The sequence below is a fragment of the Xiphophorus hellerii genome, chromosome 13, assembly GCF_003331165.1.
Source record: "Xiphophorus hellerii strain 12219 chromosome 13, Xiphophorus_hellerii-4.1, whole genome shotgun sequence".
Classification (NCBI taxonomy): Eukaryota; Metazoa; Chordata; class Actinopteri; order Cyprinodontiformes; family Poeciliidae; genus Xiphophorus; species Xiphophorus hellerii.
In genome coordinates, this window is record NC_045684.1 from 15,715,095 (window position 1) to 15,736,365 (window position 21,271).

The following is a 21,271-nucleotide window of genomic DNA, read 5'->3' on the forward strand; positions in this document are numbered from 1 at the left end:
AGAATCTGACTGACTGTTAACTGTAATGTTTTTATTCCTGTGATCTCTGTGTGTAGAAACTGCCATCTCTCTTGTTGTAAGCCGTGTTTTACTTTTTCGCGTTTCCTGGTGTTATTACAGTTTAGACTTTCTGCAGAGAGACTCATTCTGCAGCATACCGTTATGACTGAATAAAGACTTTTTGGCAGCTGTTTATTAAAAATTGTACCTGTGTCTTTTTTTTTTTTCCCCCTCTCTCTCTTTTTGCGAGATGTGCCAGGCTGGTATTAGCAAGGGAGAAACCATCACATTAAAAAAATATGACTTCTCAGTTGCGGCGTTTTTTTTTTTTGCATGTGGAGTCAGTAGGTAGTTAATGTTTGCTGAGTTGAATTTGATCTTTTATGCAGACCTGGATTTCCTAGATTTTTAATTTGTTGGGGATGGCAAAAATAAATCGAATCTAATTTAAGCTTCTATTTAAGTTTAATTTATAGAAACTTCTTGTCATATTAATTAGGACTGACTGTGAATCAGTAGGTGGTGTAGTTGTCTTGCAAAGTAATAAGTTCAATTCCAGCTTCCTCCACTGCCACATGTCGATATGCCCTTAAGCAAGGCACTTAAAACAAAATTGCTTACCAATCTGTGCATGAATGTGTGTGAAAGTGCTCTTTATGCCTAGAAATGCTCTATATAGTATAATTACCATCTGTGTATTGCAGTGGGGATTGGGTCATATTAAGAGTAATTTTAAGAATAAGAAAATGTATTATATTCATTGCTACATCCATTTGTAATTTTTTTTTACTCTAACAGTAATAAAATAGTTTTCCTTTACTTGGGTTTAAGTTATAAATCTATTTTACATTGTACTATTGTATTCACAGTTTGTTGGCCATCATTTAAGATTCTGCCACTTGAAAGATGGAAGAAAAAAAAAAAAAACTCTGAAATTATAATTTAAAAAGAAACAGAAGGATGAAAGTAAAAAAAAAAAAAAAGAAAAATTAAAATGGACTAAATTTTAGTAAAATTCTCATGCAGAGCTCCTTCTTCTCAGTCAGAAGCTAATTAGGAACATTGTCTCCATCAGATGTTTTCTTTAATAAAACAGCCAGCAGTGGTGAGTGTGTGACTTAATGCTGCTGCAGCAGCAGCAGCAGCAGCAGCAGCAGCAGCAGCAGCAGCAGCAGCAGCATTAAGCCTTCTGGCTCCAGGCAGTCTGGCCTGGAACAGGAAAATAAAGCCATCAAAAGTAGGTGCCACTTCTGTGATTGGTTGCCCTCATGTGGTCATACAAGGTACAGCATCTCAATTAGGTTAATATGAACTTCTACACTGGTTGGCGTTTCTTTTACGAGAGGCAGGTTACTTTGAAGGGATGTCAAGTATAGGGCATTTGTGTTTCTATTAAAAAACAATATTTGTGAGAAATAAAAATATGACTCCACATAAAAACCCCATGTCTGACATGCAGGCTTCCTACAGATTTTCCTGTTTAGAAATGTTTAAACTTTTCAAGGCTCAAACTTCTGGGACTTTTCATATTAAGTCTGGACATGTTGAGTTGTCATCTGTGTGTGGTCTAAAAACTATGAAACACAAAACTGGAGGTTGCCGACCGTTTTGGAACAACATGTCCAATTTAAAAAGGTTTCATTTTATGAAAACAACTGAACTTCTAGCATTCAAATTTATTTTGGATTGCATCTGAATTCAAAGTTACTAATAGCTAATTGTGGTCACCAAACAAGAAGTTGCAGATTTAAATAGTAGGCCATTTTTTCCTCAGAAATTCATATTTTTGTTAAATAAATAAAGATCAGAAAACTACTAAATACTTCTATTTTGTTTTTTTTTTTCTTATTTGTGCTTGAAGAATTACATTTCCAGACCGTGTAAAAACTGAACTCTGTTAGTAAATCATTACTGGAACGTGGTGGTCAGTGAAAACATGAGAATCTTTATTGATAACAATCAAAGAAAAACAACACTAAACACTAGATTTCTCTGATCCACAGTTTACAGCTCAGCGGCATCAGTTTCATACTGATAGTGGGAGTTGATTTATATGCATGCAGTACTACTTATCCACCAGCAGGGGAGGACTTGTACCAGTTTGATGCTGCGCCCAATAGAAAAGTTTGTCCTTTATTTTGACTTTACCTCAGCTTGTGTTGAAATCGGCTTGGGTTTTATTGATCACTGTTTGAAGCCCAATAAATTAGAGTTTAATTGCTTCCAGCATATAATCGACATAAAGCAGCATGAGGCTGGAAAGCCAACTCTAACTACAGTTTTGATATTAAAAAAAAAAAGAAAAAAGTATTTGATAAATGCAAAAGAAACCTTTTCTACAAATACTTGCCATCAATCAATCAAGCTGGTTTTTGTCACAATAAAAAAAAGGGGGAAACACTACTGCAGCGCTGTGTACTACACGGCATGGGTAGTTTGGGTGTTGCCGCTCTCGCAGAAACAATGCACTAGTGTTCAAATATTGACTCTGGCTGGCTGTGGAGGCTACATTTATTTCTCTGTCACCTCAGGTCAAGGCTGGACCTTGACGGCGTGTTTGCTCTGAGCTATTCTGCTGATCTTGGCCGTTTTCCTGCAGCTCTCCGAGCGCGGGGGCCGTGACAGGTTTCTCTACAATGAAAGGGGAAGGTCTGCCTGAATCTGAAACGTGCAGTCGGTAGTCATATTAACAACACAGTGTATCAAACCCGGAAAGCCTAGCGACCCGAGCGCAGCATAAGATACAAAAATATTAATATTCACTGCTGGGACACCATGTTATATTTCTCGGGGGGGGTAAAGTTTGGCCCAAGAAGAAAAACTAAGCCAAAACCACCCGTGTTTAATAACAATGACTCCAACATTTAATACATTTCTAAAGTACACTACAATTGTTCTAACGGCACAGTTTTCTACACTCGAGTGTTAATATCATAAAGAAACTAAAGTACACTGGAGCATGTTTGGCATTCAAGCTTTTCTGGTTAGAAAAAAAAAAGGCAAAGAAATAAGGAGTGCAACAAGAAAAAAGTATTCCTCTAACGGTGAGCCTAAACCAACTAGATAAACCCAAAAGACATGAGAATATGTGCCTGAACCCATCCCGTGGTTTTAGTTTCAAACAAGCTAACGACTGAGCGTGTGTGTTGGAAGAGGACAGCGGGCAAGTCGATCGCAGAGTATGCTGGGAAGGCATTTGTTTCCAATAGAGGGAGACTGGCACACAAGAGTTAAACTGGTCAGAGGAGCAGGGCGGGGAGTGGGGGGTGCGGGTGGTAAAGAGGTCAGAGGGTGAAAGTGCGGCCTCAGTCTCATTGCATGGGTGCGTCCTGGGTGGGGGCGTCCTCAGGCTGGTTGATCAAAGACTCGGTGGTTTCCGGGATGTTGCCGTCCTGGTTGCTGGGAGGAGCGGTGGGGGTGATCTTAGTCTGAACGAGGAGAAGGAATAAATCTGTTATTGACTTCCATGATGTCAAAATGATTAATGTACAAACAGTCTGCAAGTTAACAATTTAAAGGGTTTCTCAATCCCAGCTGTGATCATGACCGTGCATGGAGAGGTGCATAAAACTGAGTTTATGATGAAAACCTGGAGGACATGTTGGAAAAGTAAATATGGCAGAATTGTTGCTTTTCTGTCTGTCTGTTTTTTTTTTTTTTTTTTTAAAACAAGCAAACAGTACCTTAACTACTTTTGCATAAGATTTTTTGTGGAAAAACTTGAATGTTTTGATATTTTTACTCAGTGCTATCTTACTGTGAGAGTTTCGTGGGCAAGTATAAAAACACTATTGTTTATTGTATTAAAAAGATGGAGAGCCTGATCCAATTATTTTCAAAAGAAATCACATCAATTGCTGCCGTTGCTGTTCTTGCAATAATAATATGGCTTATTGCTGATAAAATAATGATGCTTATAATATTTATTTATTGTTGATATTCAGAACATGACAAACACAATCCAATAAACTTTGTAGTTTTTTTTTCGTATCATGCAAACCCAAAATCCAGTTATTAATCCAATACCTTCAGTGTCTCGACTTTCTCCTCCAGTGACTTGAAAGTTGGTGCGTTCCTGTGAAGTGGGAGGAAAAGACGTAACAGTGAGTTGACAAACACAGACAGACCTGAGCAGACTGAATTTATCCGGCCTCATCGTTCGCTCACTGCAGGGCAAACACCAACAGTAAGCACAACTTTAGGAGGTCCAGATATCTGATACCAAATATTCACAAAGCAGCCTTTTCTGAGGTGACCCCATTCTGTCCAGATCTGTTTCCACTGAAAAGCTGCTTGGTGTTGTTTTCCATGAAAGAAGAAGAAAAAAAACTAACTAAAAGAAAGAAAGCAGAATAAAAGGGATGAGGAGATAAAGTAGAGGACATGTTTTTTTGTTTTTTAAGAGAAATTATATCTGGTCTGAAATGAATGCAGGAAACTTTGGGACCCTGAAGCCAAAAGAAGTTTGAAATTCGGAGCAGAATGTCTGCCTACATGCAGATGCGTTTCTGAAGGTGGGTGTTTCCCCGCATCTTCAAAGGGCGGCTCGGGTTTTATCTCCATGTCTTGGACAACATTTCTGTTTGACCTCTGCTAACCTGAAGAAACAGCAGCCTGGCTGAGGGAGATTATTCAGACTGTGGTGTTGCTGTGTGCTGATATCAGCTGATACTGTTGGGATGCTTACAGTTAACACTCAGACCTCTGTACAATGGCGAACACAAACAGAAGATGCTTCTCTTCACTTGTAGGGTCTTCTATTCTTATTGGCGCTTTTGGTATTGATGGATAAAAACCTTCTGTACTGAATAAAAATACTAGAATTGACAACAATTAATTTATTGCAGTCGGATAATCTCTCACTGTAGACATTTGAGGGATGAAAGAAAAAAAAAAGTTTTTTGTTGTCCAACATTTATTTTGGTAGCTAAACACATGTACTGAGTGTATCCAAGTAGCCGTTTTCTTACAGCATTTTCTGAATTATAAAACTCACATAAGTCTTGAATGAAAAGCTTGTCCTCTTATTTCCCAATTATAAGTGTGGACATGAAAGAGATGGATTCTTCATTTAAATTTTGTTCATAAAATTAAAGATTGGATTAAAGTGTGCTACATTATAGCACTCCCATTAAAAAATTTTTAAAAATAAATACATAACAAGACTAGGCTGCCAATAAGACTGCATCATTTTAAGCTGTTGAAAAAACATATGTTGCCTTTAAGTTATCTTTATGATTAGTGTGTTATCAGCATCAACTAGATAGGCTGCTCCTTACCTGATTGCTGGCATACTAGCTGAATGTTGTATTGACTGTAAACTATCCGACAGCATTAAGAAGAAGAAATCTGCCGTTAGTCAAGTCGCATAAAAGCATAGCGTGCACAGAAAGAACAGGAGAACAAAGGTGAGACAGGCGTCACTACACAACAAAACGTAATTTATTCTACCAAGTGCGTAAAGCCTGTAAACCCTGCTTCATCCCATTAAGATCGATTGTGTGCTATCACAGAGGATATGTGTTAATCCCCTGCATTAGAGTGAATATCTGCTCATCAAACAGACACATATGAAACATTCACAAAGCACGGACACAAATAAGAAGACACACATACACAAAATGTCTCTGACCGCAGTGGGTTCATTGTTCTTTACCTCGCCGCCCCCTAAACGGACTCGGGATCTATAAGGCTGCATTTCTCAGCACACTGCAGCTTTGACCAGGGCTAACAATCCTGTTTGTGGGTCAATAATCCCGAGGGAAGAAGGATGACGGGGTAGAAGACGGCTTAGGTCCACAGGAAGATCAACGGGAGGTGAATCCCACTCTGAACAAGCTGTCGTTGGGTGTTTTTAAACCGTCTTTAATCCTGCTTAATCATGAATAGATGGATGGACTGATGGCCAGGCGAGTGAATGGATGGATTGAAGAAAAGTGGACTAATGCCAATATCGTACTCGGCAGCTCAAACCTAAAAGACAATTAGAAATTGGTATTGGCCTATAAAAGCTTGATTGGTGCATCACTTAGTAAAAGTAGAGATGCACCAATCAGTAAGTCATGGAAATTAATTTCCTTTGAGCATTTCTGATTGGTAATCAGAAGGTCAAATAATGAAAAAATTGATTGTGTGCTCCTTTTTCGTGCCTGGACCGAAACAAAGAACTCCCATTATTCTCCTTCTATAAGTACATCGACCAACAACGTGTAGAGTTTATCCCTAAATAAAATGAACAAGATAAAGGTTGGGAACTTAGCTGTAATTCCTTAACTTTCAATTGTATTTAAAACTTTTACTGCAGCACAGTAATGGGAATAAATAAATGAAATAAAAATAATTGGTAAATTAGACCTCAGAAAAACCCCAAAACCGGTTTTGAACAAGAAAAAAAAAAAAAAAAAAACTCAGAAAATTGGTGCATCTTCAGTGAAAATGTACAGAGAAAAAAAGACAGAAATTTTTCTTGCAATTATGCCTAAGGTAGCTCTGTTCATTCTTAATATAAACACTGGACTTTTGGAGTTCACAGGAAACCTTTCACCCGGCATCTAACATACCTGACATCCTCGAACTTCTTGCTAATGGCCGAGCCCATGTTGGAGAAGGCTGCCGTCGCTTTCAGACTGGCCTGAGACAGAGTTTCAGACGTCCTCCGATAGCTGAAACGCAGCAGGGCGAGGAGAGGAGGATATGAATGTAATAAAAAAGACTGAGGGATCAAAGGCTGAGGAGAAATGTCAAGGTCAGAATAAAGCTTCAATGTCTTTTTCATATAAAGTAAGCCTGGGAGAATCCCAACGCCACTCATTTCCTGTAGAATAAACCCCATCAAACAGTTTCACAAAAGCCAGAGGCAACCTGTCAACAGCGCTGACATCTCTTTCTCCCCTCACACAGCAGGGAAGGAGTCGTCTCTCAGTAGTGCTGACAGCTAGCTGTGTTTTCAGCACGTTCAGAAATGCAGAACAATAATGAATAATTTAAATATAATAAAGCCGTTACCCAAGAGGTTTCCATTCTGTTAATAGAAAATATACTTCAAAGGCATCTCAGAACATGCTCACAGTCATTTTATTATTATTTCATAAAGCAATGAAGCAAAACTCTTTCTTGGTCAGATGAGTAGTGCATGAAAGAGAGAGAGAGAGAGAAAAAAAATCAAACACAAAAACTCAAAAAGCCCGATAGTCATAACAAAAGTGCATCGACGTAACCTCACAAGTTGGTAGGTAAAAGTACTCACGCTGTGGAAGTGGTGACTTCCTGCCAGGTTTTGGTGATGTTCTGTTTCAGCTCGTTTAAAGGCGTGACGCCCAGTTTCCTCTTGATGTCTGCAAGCTGCTTCTCTTTGGCTGCCAACACCTGGGACAGAGTCTGGATCTCGTCTTCAACCTGACATATAAATGCATACACCATTGTGAATTATTGGGACACCAAATCACCAAATTACCCAGCGCTATATGAGCACTGCTATATACTAAAATTGGTTTAAAAAAAATAGAAGAAAGTAAAAAAAGACACGTTGATGCCGTTTCTGAGTAGCATTCCTATGAGCAACAGGGCACAAAAGTGCAACAGTATTTAAATAATGAACCACTGTTGATAAAAGAAGGCAAGTTAAAGGGTTTAGAGAGAAAAATGATTTTGTTCGGATTTAGTCTGAGATTAAAAACAGAGCAGAATAATGTAAGAAAAGCAAAAAACCGTCATATATAAAAGTAAACAATGATGAAAGTTTTGTATTCTAACACTCTTCAGAGAGACGTCGCTCATTAATCCCTGTTCCCTCCAGACCTTAGCCAGCTCCTGTTGCAGCTCCTGACGCTCTTCCTCCGTCATGACAGGAGGAAGAGGAGCTGCACCGACAGATGTCACTGCATCCTCTCCCACCTCGGCTACAGAGTCAGGTTGCTCCTGGAAATCTGGCAAGCACAAGAATATAAAGAAACACAGATTAACCATCTTAACTTTACAAGCACGAGTCTTCTCGTCTTCAAAAACTCAATAAATAAAAAAAGGAGAAAAACAGCAAAAAAGATGCGAGTCTCAAAGGAAACCCTTTACTTTTTTCATACTTTACAAAAGGATGTGGTTATATTTATTCCCTCTTTACACTAATAAGGCAAAGTGTACACACATTATAAAAAGTATAAGGCTACTATGAAAAGTAGCTTGAGTGGGGAATAGCAAATAATGGTCTTTAATATCTTAAAAATTGTGGAATTCTAAATAAAAGGAAGTAAAATACAAAAAAAAGAATAGAAGTCAAAACAGGAAGTTCATGATGGAAGTCTTTTACTTCAGTGAAATGATGCACATCTATCTAAAAGCTGAAATGAGAGCCATCTATATGTGTCCAAGCACTGCAATTAGGTTGTTTCACTTCTCACACTGTGACTACATCGCATGGAAGACTTTTGGTTTATACATTTATATTGCCAATTCCAGAAAAAACAGGACTATTTAAATGACTACTAGATACACATAAAATAATACAAAAAATGTTTTTAAGAAGCAACCTTTTGGACATTTCTGGTGATAATAAGTCTGATGAAGTCTAGGCTGATTCAGAGCCTCCTTGTTTCTGAAATGTGCTACAGTGTGTCTGTTGACGGACGCACTGTTCAGTGGTTGAAATGTAGTGGTGGACAAAAAAAAAAAAAAAAAAAGCGAGGAAGTTGAAACAGGGTCATTACAGTGCAACACTGATACAGATGCCGTTGTTTTTAAGAGTTTCGAAAGCCACAAGTGCATCTGATCTGAAAAAGAAAACGGCACCAAGCAGACATGAGGACATACAGCGTTATGAATGAGTCTTCCCAAGGCGTTACAGCCTGATCTTAGTGTGAACAAACAATGGCGGCTTATCGACTCAGTCAACAAACAATGAGGGTGTTAATCGCTAATATTTTGGAGTGAAATATTGCATGTAATTCTTTGAGAATGTCTGAGGCAGAGTCTGTAAATATGACAACTTGTGACGTTTCCTTTTTCCAGTGAGGGTGAGAAAAACTGGATAAGAAGTAGATCAAATATAGAGGCCTGGCAGAGGGAGAGACGCTAATTAATTGCATCATCATGTCTCTTCAAGAAAAAATACTGCAAAGCGGAGATATACTGAATGTTATATATTGTAGAAAACACCACATAATGATAGAAGCATTTATCACATCAAAATTGGTTGGTAATATGGGTGCTGCAGGTCTAGAACACATCCAGTGTTATTTTACTGTACTAAATGTAAACAGTTTAGTTTTGGACATAACTAAACTGTTTCTAACACTTATGCAAAGATAGGTCTGAAGATCAGGCTGCTGCAGCTTTACATATCCTACATGTTCAAATACATAATGTGCAGAAATGACTAATCAGGGCTGTGAGACATTGAGATATTGTTGTTCAATATTCCAATGACTATATCAGACGTAATGAAAACATTTCCTCAATATCTCTTGAGAAATATTTTTCTTCTCCTACAACATGATGTTTCTGTCACGCTCCTTTAGCACTTCTGGTACTAAAATCTGCATTTAGTGCAAACATAAGGAGAAGTGGAAGTCCATTTAGCCGACCAACTATATTACTGGCAGGGAGGATTGAAATGCATTTGTGTGTTCAAAAAGTCGTTTGAAATTGCAATATTGCACACAATTGTGACTGGATGAATATATTTTGCAGCTCATCTTAAGTGAAATTCAAGTCTATTATTAACAGACTATCATGGGTGTTAATTTACTTTAAAGGTACTGAGTTTCCAAGAGTATAAATGGAATGAAATTTAATTCGCCAGTACATTTTCTTCTCTTGAATGACACAGATTGGTATCTGGACAGAACATGTCAAGACAGGACAACCCTGTAAGTTATTGTGAGGTGATTTGTTGTGCCATTACTAACTGTTTAGACATTAAATTAACAATATAAATGATAAATTATATCTAAAGTCGAACACAAACTCTGACGCCATTTTTCTGTTCCGCTGAAGTGCAACACTTTCACTGCCCTGAAGAATCTTCCTTATCGCTTCATCGTGTCCTCAACCCTTTTTTCAAACATGGGTGATCCACTATATTACATTACACTAGAGAAATACACAATACAGATACCAGCCTCCTTACAAAGAAGGAACTGGTAGAGCAGGCTCTATTGCTTAAATTAAATGAGTGCCTTTGTACCAACGAAGCAAGCAGAAATGACCCTCTGTGTCACACCATATTTATCCCCCATGGAAACAGGATCTCAATTTCTTGTAAATTACAAATATTTAAACTATTATTTTTGATCAATTCCAAAAAAAACTGTTGAAGTTATATTTATTAAGTAAGTGTTATTTAATAAATCACCCCGTGTTATCTTCATTTCTTAATTTGGGATTCATTGCTCACTCGACAAGTCTATTCAAATAAAATTCAATAAATAAATTGATGAACTGACGTTTTTTTTCCACATCTTAACAGGATCTGGTAATATATGTAGTTTACTATAATCTATTTTTTTGTTTTCTTTAATTAGATTATTCAGATCTTAAGCATTTAATATGCAATGCCTTCCTGAACTCAATAATTATTCTAACAGAGCGTATTAACATAACTGATGGCTAAGAAAGGTGGCCATTAAATAAAACAAACAAACTGAAAGCAAAGATAATAAACATTTAACCATGTTTTTTTTTAGTTTTGGCATTGAAACAGCAACAAAACAATTTGTACAGATACAGTGATAAATCTGAACAGTAAATGCAACAAACACTTTTGTCACCGCACACAATAATAAGCTTTCCCCTCCTCTTATAGTTTGTGTTCCCCAAATTATTCCTGCTCAGTGACCCAAAGCCATGTTTGCCTTTTTTTTTTTGTCCAGTGAACACACACACACACACACCCCTACACACCCTCCACTCAGCCTCTCCCTTTCCTCCTTGTGATTACCTCTGGATCTGACAGCTGGCGAACTGGGCGGCGTGTCGCTGTAAGCTGGGGAGAGGTAGAGATAACTGGAGTTGACCCCTTGTTCAAAGTCAAACGGAGAGTGGTATTCCTCCAGAGGCTCCATATTTACAGGTCGCCGTACGCTGCTGTGAAAACCACCTCCTCGACGCAATCTCTACCTAAGCAGAGCCGCCCGAGTCCTGATTGTCTGCATGTGATCCAGCCGCGTGCTGGTTGTCACTGTCTCTCCTTGCTTACGACACTCTGGACTCTTGTTCTCTTTGTGATGAACACTTAAGCAGATTTTAGATTGGTCTAGGAGCAGCCAGGAGGGCAAAAATGAAACAAAGCAGCACCACGTTTTCATTACTCATTGGTGCAGAAGGCCAAAGGATTGTAAACTCTCTGCTTCTTGCGGGACGTTAATAAGTTACCTGTCCCCTCAAGCAGCTGCTGTAGATCACACACACAGACACACCCACACACTCTCCCTCTCTCCACTATAATCCCAAAGATCAGCTCTCAGTCCATCATTCAAAAATCCGTTTGTACAACCAGTTTTACCACCAGTTTTTGAAGGCATGTTGCAGAGGTTCAACTCTCTAGTCTCTCTGCCATTTCCACTCCTCACTCCCTCACTGTGAAGCGAGGAGAAAGTAGGAGAGAGTCCATTTGTGTGAGAGGGTCATGTGGTGTGTGTGTGTAGGGGCGCATTAGATGAAAAGCATAATCTGCAGTGTCCCAGATTACAGCAAAGCGATAATCCTGGGAGGCCAGTCCAACTCGGAGCAGCAGCAGTAATGCTAGTCAGCCAGAATGAGACGGGTGGGTGCTGCAGGCTACACTGGCTCCTCTGGAAGTAATGGAGAGAAAGTGCTTTTTGTGCTTTAAAAAAGAAAGAAAAAAAAACGGTACTGTGGACGTTCAGTACGTGAATTTATCTGTTCTTTCTGAGCAACAAGGACATTCATTTAACTGGAGTTTTCTGTTATCACAGGGAGACATTTGAACATTTTAAAGATCAGTGGAGAAAAGTAAATAAATCATGATGTTTTTCTTAAGAAATCCATTTCTAGATTACATACAAATCAGAGATAATTTTATAATCACCTTTCTGATATTCCATTGGTCTCCTTTTTGCAACAAACCTAATAAAAGCACCTAATGTATTTCTGCTTTGGTTTCACTGAGAGTTTCTGTGTCACCACAGCAGATGCCAGATTATGAGCCATTTATGCTGATCCGAGAGGAAAACACATCAGCTGCTGCTTTGTTAACGTTTTTATTTATCATTAAATTTTTGCTCCAACTAGCCACTAAAACAGTTTGTTAAATAGTAATACCTGGATCATTTTGAAACTATATTCTTAGTTTGTAATGTCTTCTGGCTCATGCACCCTGCCACAGTTTTCTGATGCTGGAACCATTTGGTCTAGTTTAGAAAAGTCAGTGCAACTGAAGGACGAGGTGAGGAAAATGGCATCCTGGTAGGTATAAGACCTGCACCACATTTACTGAACATTGCTGTGACAACACCAATCATGATAGAGTCACTTCCTCTTTAGTTTTCCTCTTTGTTCCCTTTACAATATTCCTACCAATTTAATGAGCTTTGGCATAACTGAAGCTACAAATAGATAAGTGTGAATATTACAGGCTGTAGTCACACATATACATGTATTACTGTGCAGCCTCATCATCTCTGGCACACTCAAGTCCTGTAAGCTATAAGATGAAGCCTCCACAAAACAGACACGTTTGTCAAGCCCATACTGCTGATGCTCCACTGGAATGAGATCTGGAAAATTTAGAGGTCGAGTCGGTAACGCAAGCTTGTCCACACAAGACCCTGATGCTAGTTCAGCACCATTCCTTACTTGGACTACCTTTAAATAAACACCAATCCCTGCAGACTGGGAAGACCCCAACACGAAGCTCTGATCCAGTCATGGCATTGGCACTGTCACAACATCAGCTCTTGTTAAACTCCCTCAAAGCCCCTCCCGTTTTTCTTGGTTCAAACACAACCCAGCATGGAATATTCACTTGCTGTCGTTCACATCTGGTGCCATGACGAAGAAATTTTCAGCATTATTTACCTCATCTGCTATATTGTTTTGCTGATCAGTGTAGACTTAATTTATAATCAGGTCAGTGAAATTGTTTCATCACAATTTTTAAATAATAAAGGTCACAGTTTTAGACTTAGAAACATGAATCACTGGTGAGATCCTTCAACACGGCTCAAACTATTCTTCTTTTTTAAGGTTTCAGACAAGCGGGTCCACACTGGCCTGTTGAGGAAATCCTTCGATTAAGCAACAAACAGAGACTCTATACTGGCTAAACACAAGCACTGAGGAGTTTTTTTTTTTAATAAACTGTGCCAAAGTTAGACAGGAAAAACTCGTTGAAACAAATGTACAATTTTTGGTTTTACCTGACCATTACTCAACAGAATTATTTCATTTTAAAGCAGAATATAAAAGGATTCAATCACCGCATTTTTATGCAACAGAGCAGTTAGTTTCTACCTGCATCTTGAACCTGCAACAGCTGAGCAGACGAAAACTCAGTTTGTTGCTGAGAATGTAATTGTGGCAAAATATACATATTTTAGCTGCTAAAATATGAGGTTTAGCTGGTGCTCATAAATATTTCAATTATTTTTTAACACAACAGCAGTGCTGCTACTTGCAGAAAACAAATACATAGCTCATATCGAAAATAAATATGTAAAGATGCATTTGACACAACTCATAACCAAATAATGTCCTGATGAGGAGCAAGTAAAAATGTTGCCTAAAACGCAATGCTTTGCAAAACTACCCCGTGAATATGTTTTATTGGGATTTTATGTCATTGTATCAACACATTCAGCAGAATTGTGAAGTGGAATTTATGTTCACGTTTCAAGATATGTAATAGTAAAAAAAAAGAAAAAAAAGTGCATGCATCTTTGCCAAATAACTCAAACTCAGAAGACAAACTGGGGCTGGGAACTACTGATGAACATGTCAACACCAAGGCAGACTAATGTTTCTACATCCACTGTGTCTTCACCAGGGATTGCTCAAGCTGAGTCAGAATGACAAAAGAGCATTATGAAAACGCCCAACACAGAATCTCGACTGGATTTAGGTCAGGACTTTGACAAGGCCATCCTAACACATGATTATGCTTCGACCTAAACCAGTCTGTCGTAACTCCAGCTGTATTCTCAGAGCAGATGTCCTGTTGGAAAGGGAACCTCTTCTCCAGTCTAGCATCTTCTACAGCGTTAAACAGATTTTCTTTCAGGATTTTTCTAAATTTAGCTCCATGATCCTCCCATCAGATCAGATGTGACCAGATTTTCTACCCCTGCTACAGAAAAGCATGACGCTGTTGCTTTTGATGATCTAAACTTTGACAAAGTGGATTTCCAGTCAGAAACGTCAGCTCAAAGGGGAAGTAGCTGGTCAGCCATGACAAGTTCCCAAATTACACAGAGAAAACCTTTAGATCTGGGGGTCAAACCCCAGAGCTCAGGGACGGGTCACTTGAATTAAATGACTGAATTACATCCTCATGCATTCAGGTTCAAGTAGAGTTCTGATAATGACCTGATTATGTGATAGCTGAATTGGCATCTGTTGTTTAAAATCAACTCCGTTGAAGCAGAATGCATATTTTCAAATGATTGTTTCTATCTTAACTAGAAAAACAAATATTTATATATATTTTAGAAGCTAATTGTCATAGAGATTAGGTTTAAACTCAAACTTAACTTCAATCTGCACTCAACTTGACCAGCAAAACAACAAATTCACATGACAATTGTTAAAAAGTAGTCAATTTAGTACAACTCACAGAATCTTTAAAAGAATTACATTCAAATCATAAATTATGCTACATTTCAGATTAACATTCATGACCGGGATTTGAACAGATAGAATCCGCCTAGACTGTAACAGGGAACAAACAGCCATCTTAAAGTGCTTAACGAAGCACAGCATGAGATCAATTACCCCACTATTTGAGGCATAGCCTGTCACATGATTGGCCTAAAACAAGAATCATGGGACATGAATGACTGCAAGAACTGGACCCACAGAGCTCCCATGAGATGTGCATCATGGGAAAATAATAAGAAAAGTCGTAAATGGAGCAGAGAGACTGTACATGTGTTTCCAATGCAAGTTTATAAAGGAGGATGGTTAAAAAAAAACCCCAAAACAAACAAACAAAGCCCCCCCGCCCCCTAAACTAGAGGAATCCAACCATATCTTGTTCTATCTAACAAACCATTTCCAACTATTTGATTCAGGTGTGTTAAACCAGGGAAAGAACTAATACATGCACACCTATCCATTAGACTAGCCTAATAAAAATCCAGAAGTAAGATCAAATCCAGAATCTGGATTTTTTTTTAAAAGCTGCTGTTCAAAGATTCTCTCCATCCAGTCCGACTGATGTTGAGCTATTTTTCAAAGAAGGAGGAGCAAACACTCCAAGCAGATGTGCTGTAGTTTGCAGATACAAAGTCATTAAGCTAAGAAAAGTAAGTAAAATTGATTTATATTGCACCTATCACAGACATTAAAAATCGCAAAGTGCTTTACAAAAACACAAACATAAAAACAAGAATATGACACACTGACGTAAAATGCAAGCCTGTTAGTATTTATTCGGTTTGGCTGAATACAAATGCAGACCATCTGTTAAATTGGTTTTTACTTGTAAGAATATTGAAAAAATAAAATAAAATCAACAATTGTCCACTACTAAGTGTTAGCCTATCACACAAAATCCCCCCAAAAATGTATTAAAAAGATTAAGGACACATTGTGAAGAAGTTCAAAACACATATACTGCAATTTTATACAAAAATCTTTTTCAATTATTAAGGACGTTTTCAGAGTACGATCATCTAGCTAGCCATCAAATGTGGAAAATAAAACATTTTTTAAAAACAAAACTGGAATTTATCAGAATTAATATTTATGATTGTGAATTATTGAGTATTAAAATTAATTACAATTGCAATTTTTTAAACACGAGTTGAGAAACTCAGCAATAATGTAAAGAAAATGCATTAAATTGAATAATTCCAACAAATAAATAAAATCAGGTAAATCTCAGGCACAAGAAAACATTCAACTTTAGCTTAAAATGAAAGAAAAAAATCTAATTTAACCAATTCCACAATATTAAAATGGAAACAGAAAAAGCTGCTGCAGTGTTCAATACAACTCAAGCACATATAATAAATTACACACTACTTTGTGAAATATGACTAATGAAAGCACCTTAGCATTCTCCTCTGTAATGTTAATTACAGGACATAATCTCCATCACAATTCCTGTTAAAGTTTTTTAAGTCATGAAAGTGGAAAAGAAAGTATCCCAGTTTTGTATTTACTTAAGAGTCTGCATCCATGCTGAAAAAGCCACCATCCTGCATGCCAAGAAGTACTAGATAGTTGTCTTCAGTCATGCAGGATAACAACAGAGGAGTGTTAAAAAAAAAAAAAAAAAAAAACGGGACCAGAAATTCCAGTATCTCTGTTATAAATGATTAGGTCTAAGCAGCAGAGTCTAAGTCATCTCCTCCAAGAATGTCTAAAAAACAACACCCTCCCTCCCCCCAAATGAGATCAAATTACACAATTAAATCTTCAGTTATTTAGGAATTATAATTTACAGGCTGCACACTGTGCTCCATTTGGCAGAGAGAGAAACTTTAGGAGTCTCTCCATAGTGCCATGTTGGTTGTCTGCGTGATTTAAGAGCTCTCATTCAGCTGACGGCTCTGCCAGGCCAAACCTCACATCTGAATGACAACTTCAGTAGAAAGGTCTAAAAACAGCAAATGAGTTTATGCCTTTGTAAATCTGGATCTACAATCAAAGACATTTGCTGCACACTCTAAGTTATCTTAAAAGCGTAACTTGGAATGTGCAGCAAATGTCTTTGATTAATTACATTTTTTACATGACAAAAGAGTGAATATATAGGCAGGCAGTTCGGCGCTACAACATATCTACAACATATTTGATTTAATTTTACTGACTTGAAGGGGCAGTTTTCTATGTGTAATTACAAACACAGCTTTAAAATTTTTTAGACCCCTTTTGTAAAGATATGTAAAAAAAAAACTGCAGCATTTTTTTCTGTGTAGGATTTATGCTATTGCAATTGCAGGCTGATTTATTCTACAGTTGTTAGTTTTTCACATCTATACCAAGGATGTCAATAAATGTGAAATACACTGTAGCTGCTGTAGACGTTAAACAAATAAACAAAACAAGCAGATGATTGTGAAATTGGGCCACATCAATATGAATTTAAAGGTTTGGCAGGGATTATAATAAATTCTCACATGAGGCTGCAATGATGTGCCATGAAACCTCTAACTTCAGAATGCATTTTATAAAATCTGGTTCTGCTAAATTGATTTCTTTTTAAAACAAACCAGCTTTGGGGCTCTTGACTGTGAGATACTTTCTCTGACAAATGAAAGCAGTCAGTTGTTCTTCATACAAATCTAATGAAGCAAAATTGTTGATCTGTACTCATGATCAACCTTATTAGGTGAGCCAGTCGAAAAACAATGGACAGAAACCCTGACTGTCTTGTTTTTGATTCTGAATGTAAAGGTCAGTGACCACAGAAATAGAAAATACCCACACAACATAGGAGACACAGCTTAACACAACTTAAAAAAAATATATAGAAAAAACAAAACTTTCATTCACAGCTTTTAACATTTGCTTGGTACAGCAACGAAGAATGAAATGTTGATTAGAGCCTAATCTTCCCACTGTATACAAATCACGTTATCAAAGTACGCTCGATCGCTCCTTTTTAAACACATTGAACATAAAGAAACGGTGCAAAGAACTGATCACTCAAAGAAAGAGATGCTTCTAAGCAAATAGGTCACCTTTCCCACACATAATAAGAAAAAAGGGACCTCTTAAAAACTACCAACTGCTCAGTATGCACTAACCTTACTCCTACTACAACCTGATAACCTGATTTCACTTCATCTGCATAACCACAAGGCTTCATCTGAAACACATTTCAAAGGGAAAACTAAATGATGAGTGAAATAGAGAGGTCTGCATGACTGACATATTTTATGAGGCGTGGGCTGCTTGTAATATAACCCTTAGTCCCACTATTGAATGTTATTTGAACAAACACTGAAAACAAAAATGTATTGCGAATTTAAAAAGAGAAAAACAACGTATCATTACTGTGTAAAAACACTACAGCATATGAGTAAATAATTTTTTTTTTTTTAAATCTAATTATTGTTTTGACTATTTTTCATCCATAGGCATAACCAGCAATTTAAAATAAACACTTCATAAACTGAATCATTTTGGTAGGTCTCTGTTTTATGTGTCGGAAAATATTACCAAACACCCACATTTATCTACCTTGTTAGTGGGATGAGGTGAGAAAGTGCAGCTGCAATCTTTCAGGCAGCTAACCAGCAGCACGCATTGAGATGTGGGTGAAAAGTTTTTCTATACTAGAGAAAAATCTGGTATCCTCCATCACTGTTTGTGCTTGTCATTAAAAATACTTTATACTTACGCATAACATTTTACAATTTTTAAACTGTAACAGTTTAAAGCAATCCTGTGCAATGAGATGAGCTATACCTTCCCCTAAATGGGAATTTTAGCTTAGAATTAAAGAATAAACAAACAGAGGGGTATTCAGATAAACCACTGTATAAGTAGCTTTATGCCGTACTAGACAGTACACATCTACCATGGATATCTGGACATGTTAAAAAATAAAAATGAATGTCTGTTGGAGTGAGAGTGCACATTTCCATAAAGGGGAACACAAAAGTGACCGTGTTTAAAGTGACAGAGAGGAAGAATGACTTTTAACTTTACTTTTGTTAGCTGCTGCTGCAAAAAATAAAAGCTTAATTTTGAAAGTACTGGATTTATATTGTGCAATAATTACATAAATTGACAGTTGATCAACCTTATCAACATTTTTATTCTTATGAATAACAGTATGAACAAAGAACCCCACAAAAGTATTCATTTGTGGAGTGTTTCTCACTTTCAAATTTCATAACAATAAGAATATTCAACTACAATATTATTGATAGAATTTCAGGATCATGATATTGGTGTCAATAACTTCTTAATCTTCCCTTCCTTTTAAATTATTATAATATCCTGGCAGTTTTTCTGCTCTTAAGTGTTTGGGTCTCTAAATTCTAACATACTCTATATATCTCAATGTGAATCAAGCTGGTAAAATATGTTATTCAGTCTGCTGACAAATGACACCTCAAATATAATAGTCTGCCAAAAAGTACATGTAAGCCATATTTTATTGTGATATTGCATTACAAGGCAAAACATTTGTGATTGGATAGTAGTGCACCAAACAGCCAATTATCCCTTGATCATAAATTTTGAATTTGTTCTCTTCCACATTCAATGTCTGCATCAAAACTGGAAAAACTGAACATTTACAGTCAACAAGTGCATCAACCAAGACTATGAGTTCATCAAAATGTTTGTTTTGAATTGCAGTTCAATAATGATTTGGTTCATTTGATTCATAACTGGGAAAAACATTGTAATTCCTTCATTTGCTGTTGGATTATAAACTATTGCCTCTATTAAAAAACCTGTAATACGTTTTTTTCCAGTTTGATGTGTTACTCCTAAAAAGAATAAACAAAGAAAATAAATCAGTCTGAACCAACAGGTCAGACTTAAAACCCCCAAGAAATTATTGAACAGAAAAAAACTAATTTGTGCATCTCTAGATTTTGTTAAACTGTGCTGGTTTTTCCAAAACACATTTAAGATTTGTCGAATACTGGATATTTGATGCATGCTAGTACAGTTTTTGTAGCATAAGATGATACAGTAAGCTGCCATAGGAGTAACCTCACACTGTGATGATTTATCTTATAACTCTTATCTCAACTAACTGCACAAAGAACGTAAACAAAATTATATTAAATCTGTATCAGGCTGTGTCTACTGTTTCAACATGAATTTCCTACATATTTTGTGTTCTGTTGCTTTAAAGACACACATACATCAGAAAATTACATACAGAAAAACTGGACGGGAGATGTTTTTTTTTTTTTTTTTAAATTAAGGGCAATACTCAGCTTCTACTAGATGATCACAAACAAACTTCTGTCACCTGCTTCTATGTAATCAGCAGAACTATAACCAACTGCCCCTGTTTACATTTATTTTTCTCCAGCTAACAATGCCCAGGGTCTCATAAAAGAGGTTTAAGTGTAGACGGATAAAATGTTAGAGAAATATTCAGGAAGCCAGAGAAGATGAAATATTGCTTGCAGTATATATTCAGTTTGCTTTATCCCAAAACACAATGTTTTTAAACAAGAACGCGTTACTTGCAAGAACATTTACAGTCAAACAGGTATGACTGCTTCCAGCGTAACTTATCTTTTCATTTATTAAAACACTTCTTTTTGATTGACTTTTTAGTAGCTATCAAAACCATAATCCGTATTTTAACCTGAACATCTTAATATACCTTCCCCGTTGATATTTCCACTAAAGTAGCCCATCTGACAACTACATGCGGGGGTAAAAGGTGTGGAACATCAAACTTCCGTATTATTTTTTGTTAGGCTGAAACTCTAATTTGGAAACAGTGTTAAAAATAGGCTGCTAAAGTCTACATGTTGTTAGTTTATTGTCACTTTACTTATATCACTTTTTCAAAAAGCAGCATATGTTGTCATGCCTCAAGATTCAGCCGCAATACAAACTTTTTAGCTAGTTTGTGAACTTTTGAGTAAAAAAAAACCCCAGATGAGAATCATCAATAACAATACTAACAGAGCAAATAAAATGCAATAAAGTGCTTACCTTTTTCTTCGCCCTCCATTGTGTGGTCGAGAGATGTTTCTGGTCGTTTTTAAGTCCAGGGTGTGCAGGTTGCTAACTTGACGGCGGAAGGTCTTCCTGGTCTCTCCGTCATGTTGCCAGGCAGCCCGCCGTACGGGGTGGGGTTCTAGGTGACGTCAACACGCAGGAGTGTAAACAAAGAGATGCACGTGGGTTGAATTTTTACACTATCAAGAGCATAGCAAATGAAAGAGAAGTCATCTTATGGACAATTGTTTCTTTTACAAAACTTACATAAAAAATATATGTTTGATACAGCATAATCAACATACGCTGTGCTGGGTTAAATTTAAAGTATTCACATTTTATTCAAGATAAACTCTGCTGTACTTATAGATGTTACCTCTGACTTTAAAGAGGTATTACACTCAAAGACAGAAGTGCACAAAAGTGAATTTTAAAGTTTTATCATGAT

At 37.1% G+C, this 21,271-nt stretch overlaps 1 protein-coding gene across 3 annotated transcripts; it reads right to left on the minus strand.

The window, feature by feature from the left end:
- Positions 1-1,924: 1,924 nt before the first annotated feature.
- On the minus strand, positions 1,925-20,950 carry tpd52 (tumor protein D52). Of its 3 annotated transcripts, none has more exons than XM_032581223.1 (7): positions 20,818-20,950; positions 7,798-7,925; positions 7,247-7,395; positions 6,561-6,662; positions 5,280-5,321; positions 4,027-4,075; positions 1,925-3,428 (listed from the first exon to the last, which is right to left on the minus strand). In XM_032581223.1, exons 1-7 carry the CDS (start codon positions 20,834-20,836, stop codon positions 3,312-3,314), a joined length of 606 nt encoding a protein of 201 aa, XP_032437114.1. In that variant the 5' UTR covers positions 20,837-20,950; the 3' UTR covers positions 1,925-3,311. The 3 variants fall into 3 exon arrangements, with proteins under 3 accessions (XP_032437114.1, XP_032437111.1, XP_032437112.1); XM_032581220.1 differs by lacking the exon at positions 20,818-20,950 and adding an exon at positions 10,931-11,276; XM_032581221.1 differs by lacking the exons at positions 5,280-5,321; positions 20,818-20,950 and adding an exon at positions 10,931-11,179.
- Between the last annotated feature and the right edge of the window lie 321 nt (positions 20,951-21,271).

Bases quoted from the DNA above. Each gene is read 5' to 3' on its own strand.
- tpd52 (XM_032581220.1), bottom strand. From the start codon at position 11,054: ATGGAGCCTCTGGAGGAATACCACTCTCCGTTTGACTTTGAACAAGGG. The intron at 7,396-7,797 runs GTCTGGAGGGAA...TTTATATGTCAG, and splicing joins TGCAACAGGAGCTGGCTAAG to GTTGAAGACGAGATCCAGAC. The intron at 3,429-4,026 runs GTATTGGATTAA...CTCCTCGTTCAG, and splicing joins AGAAAGTCGAGACACTGAAG to ACTAAGATCACCCCCACCGC.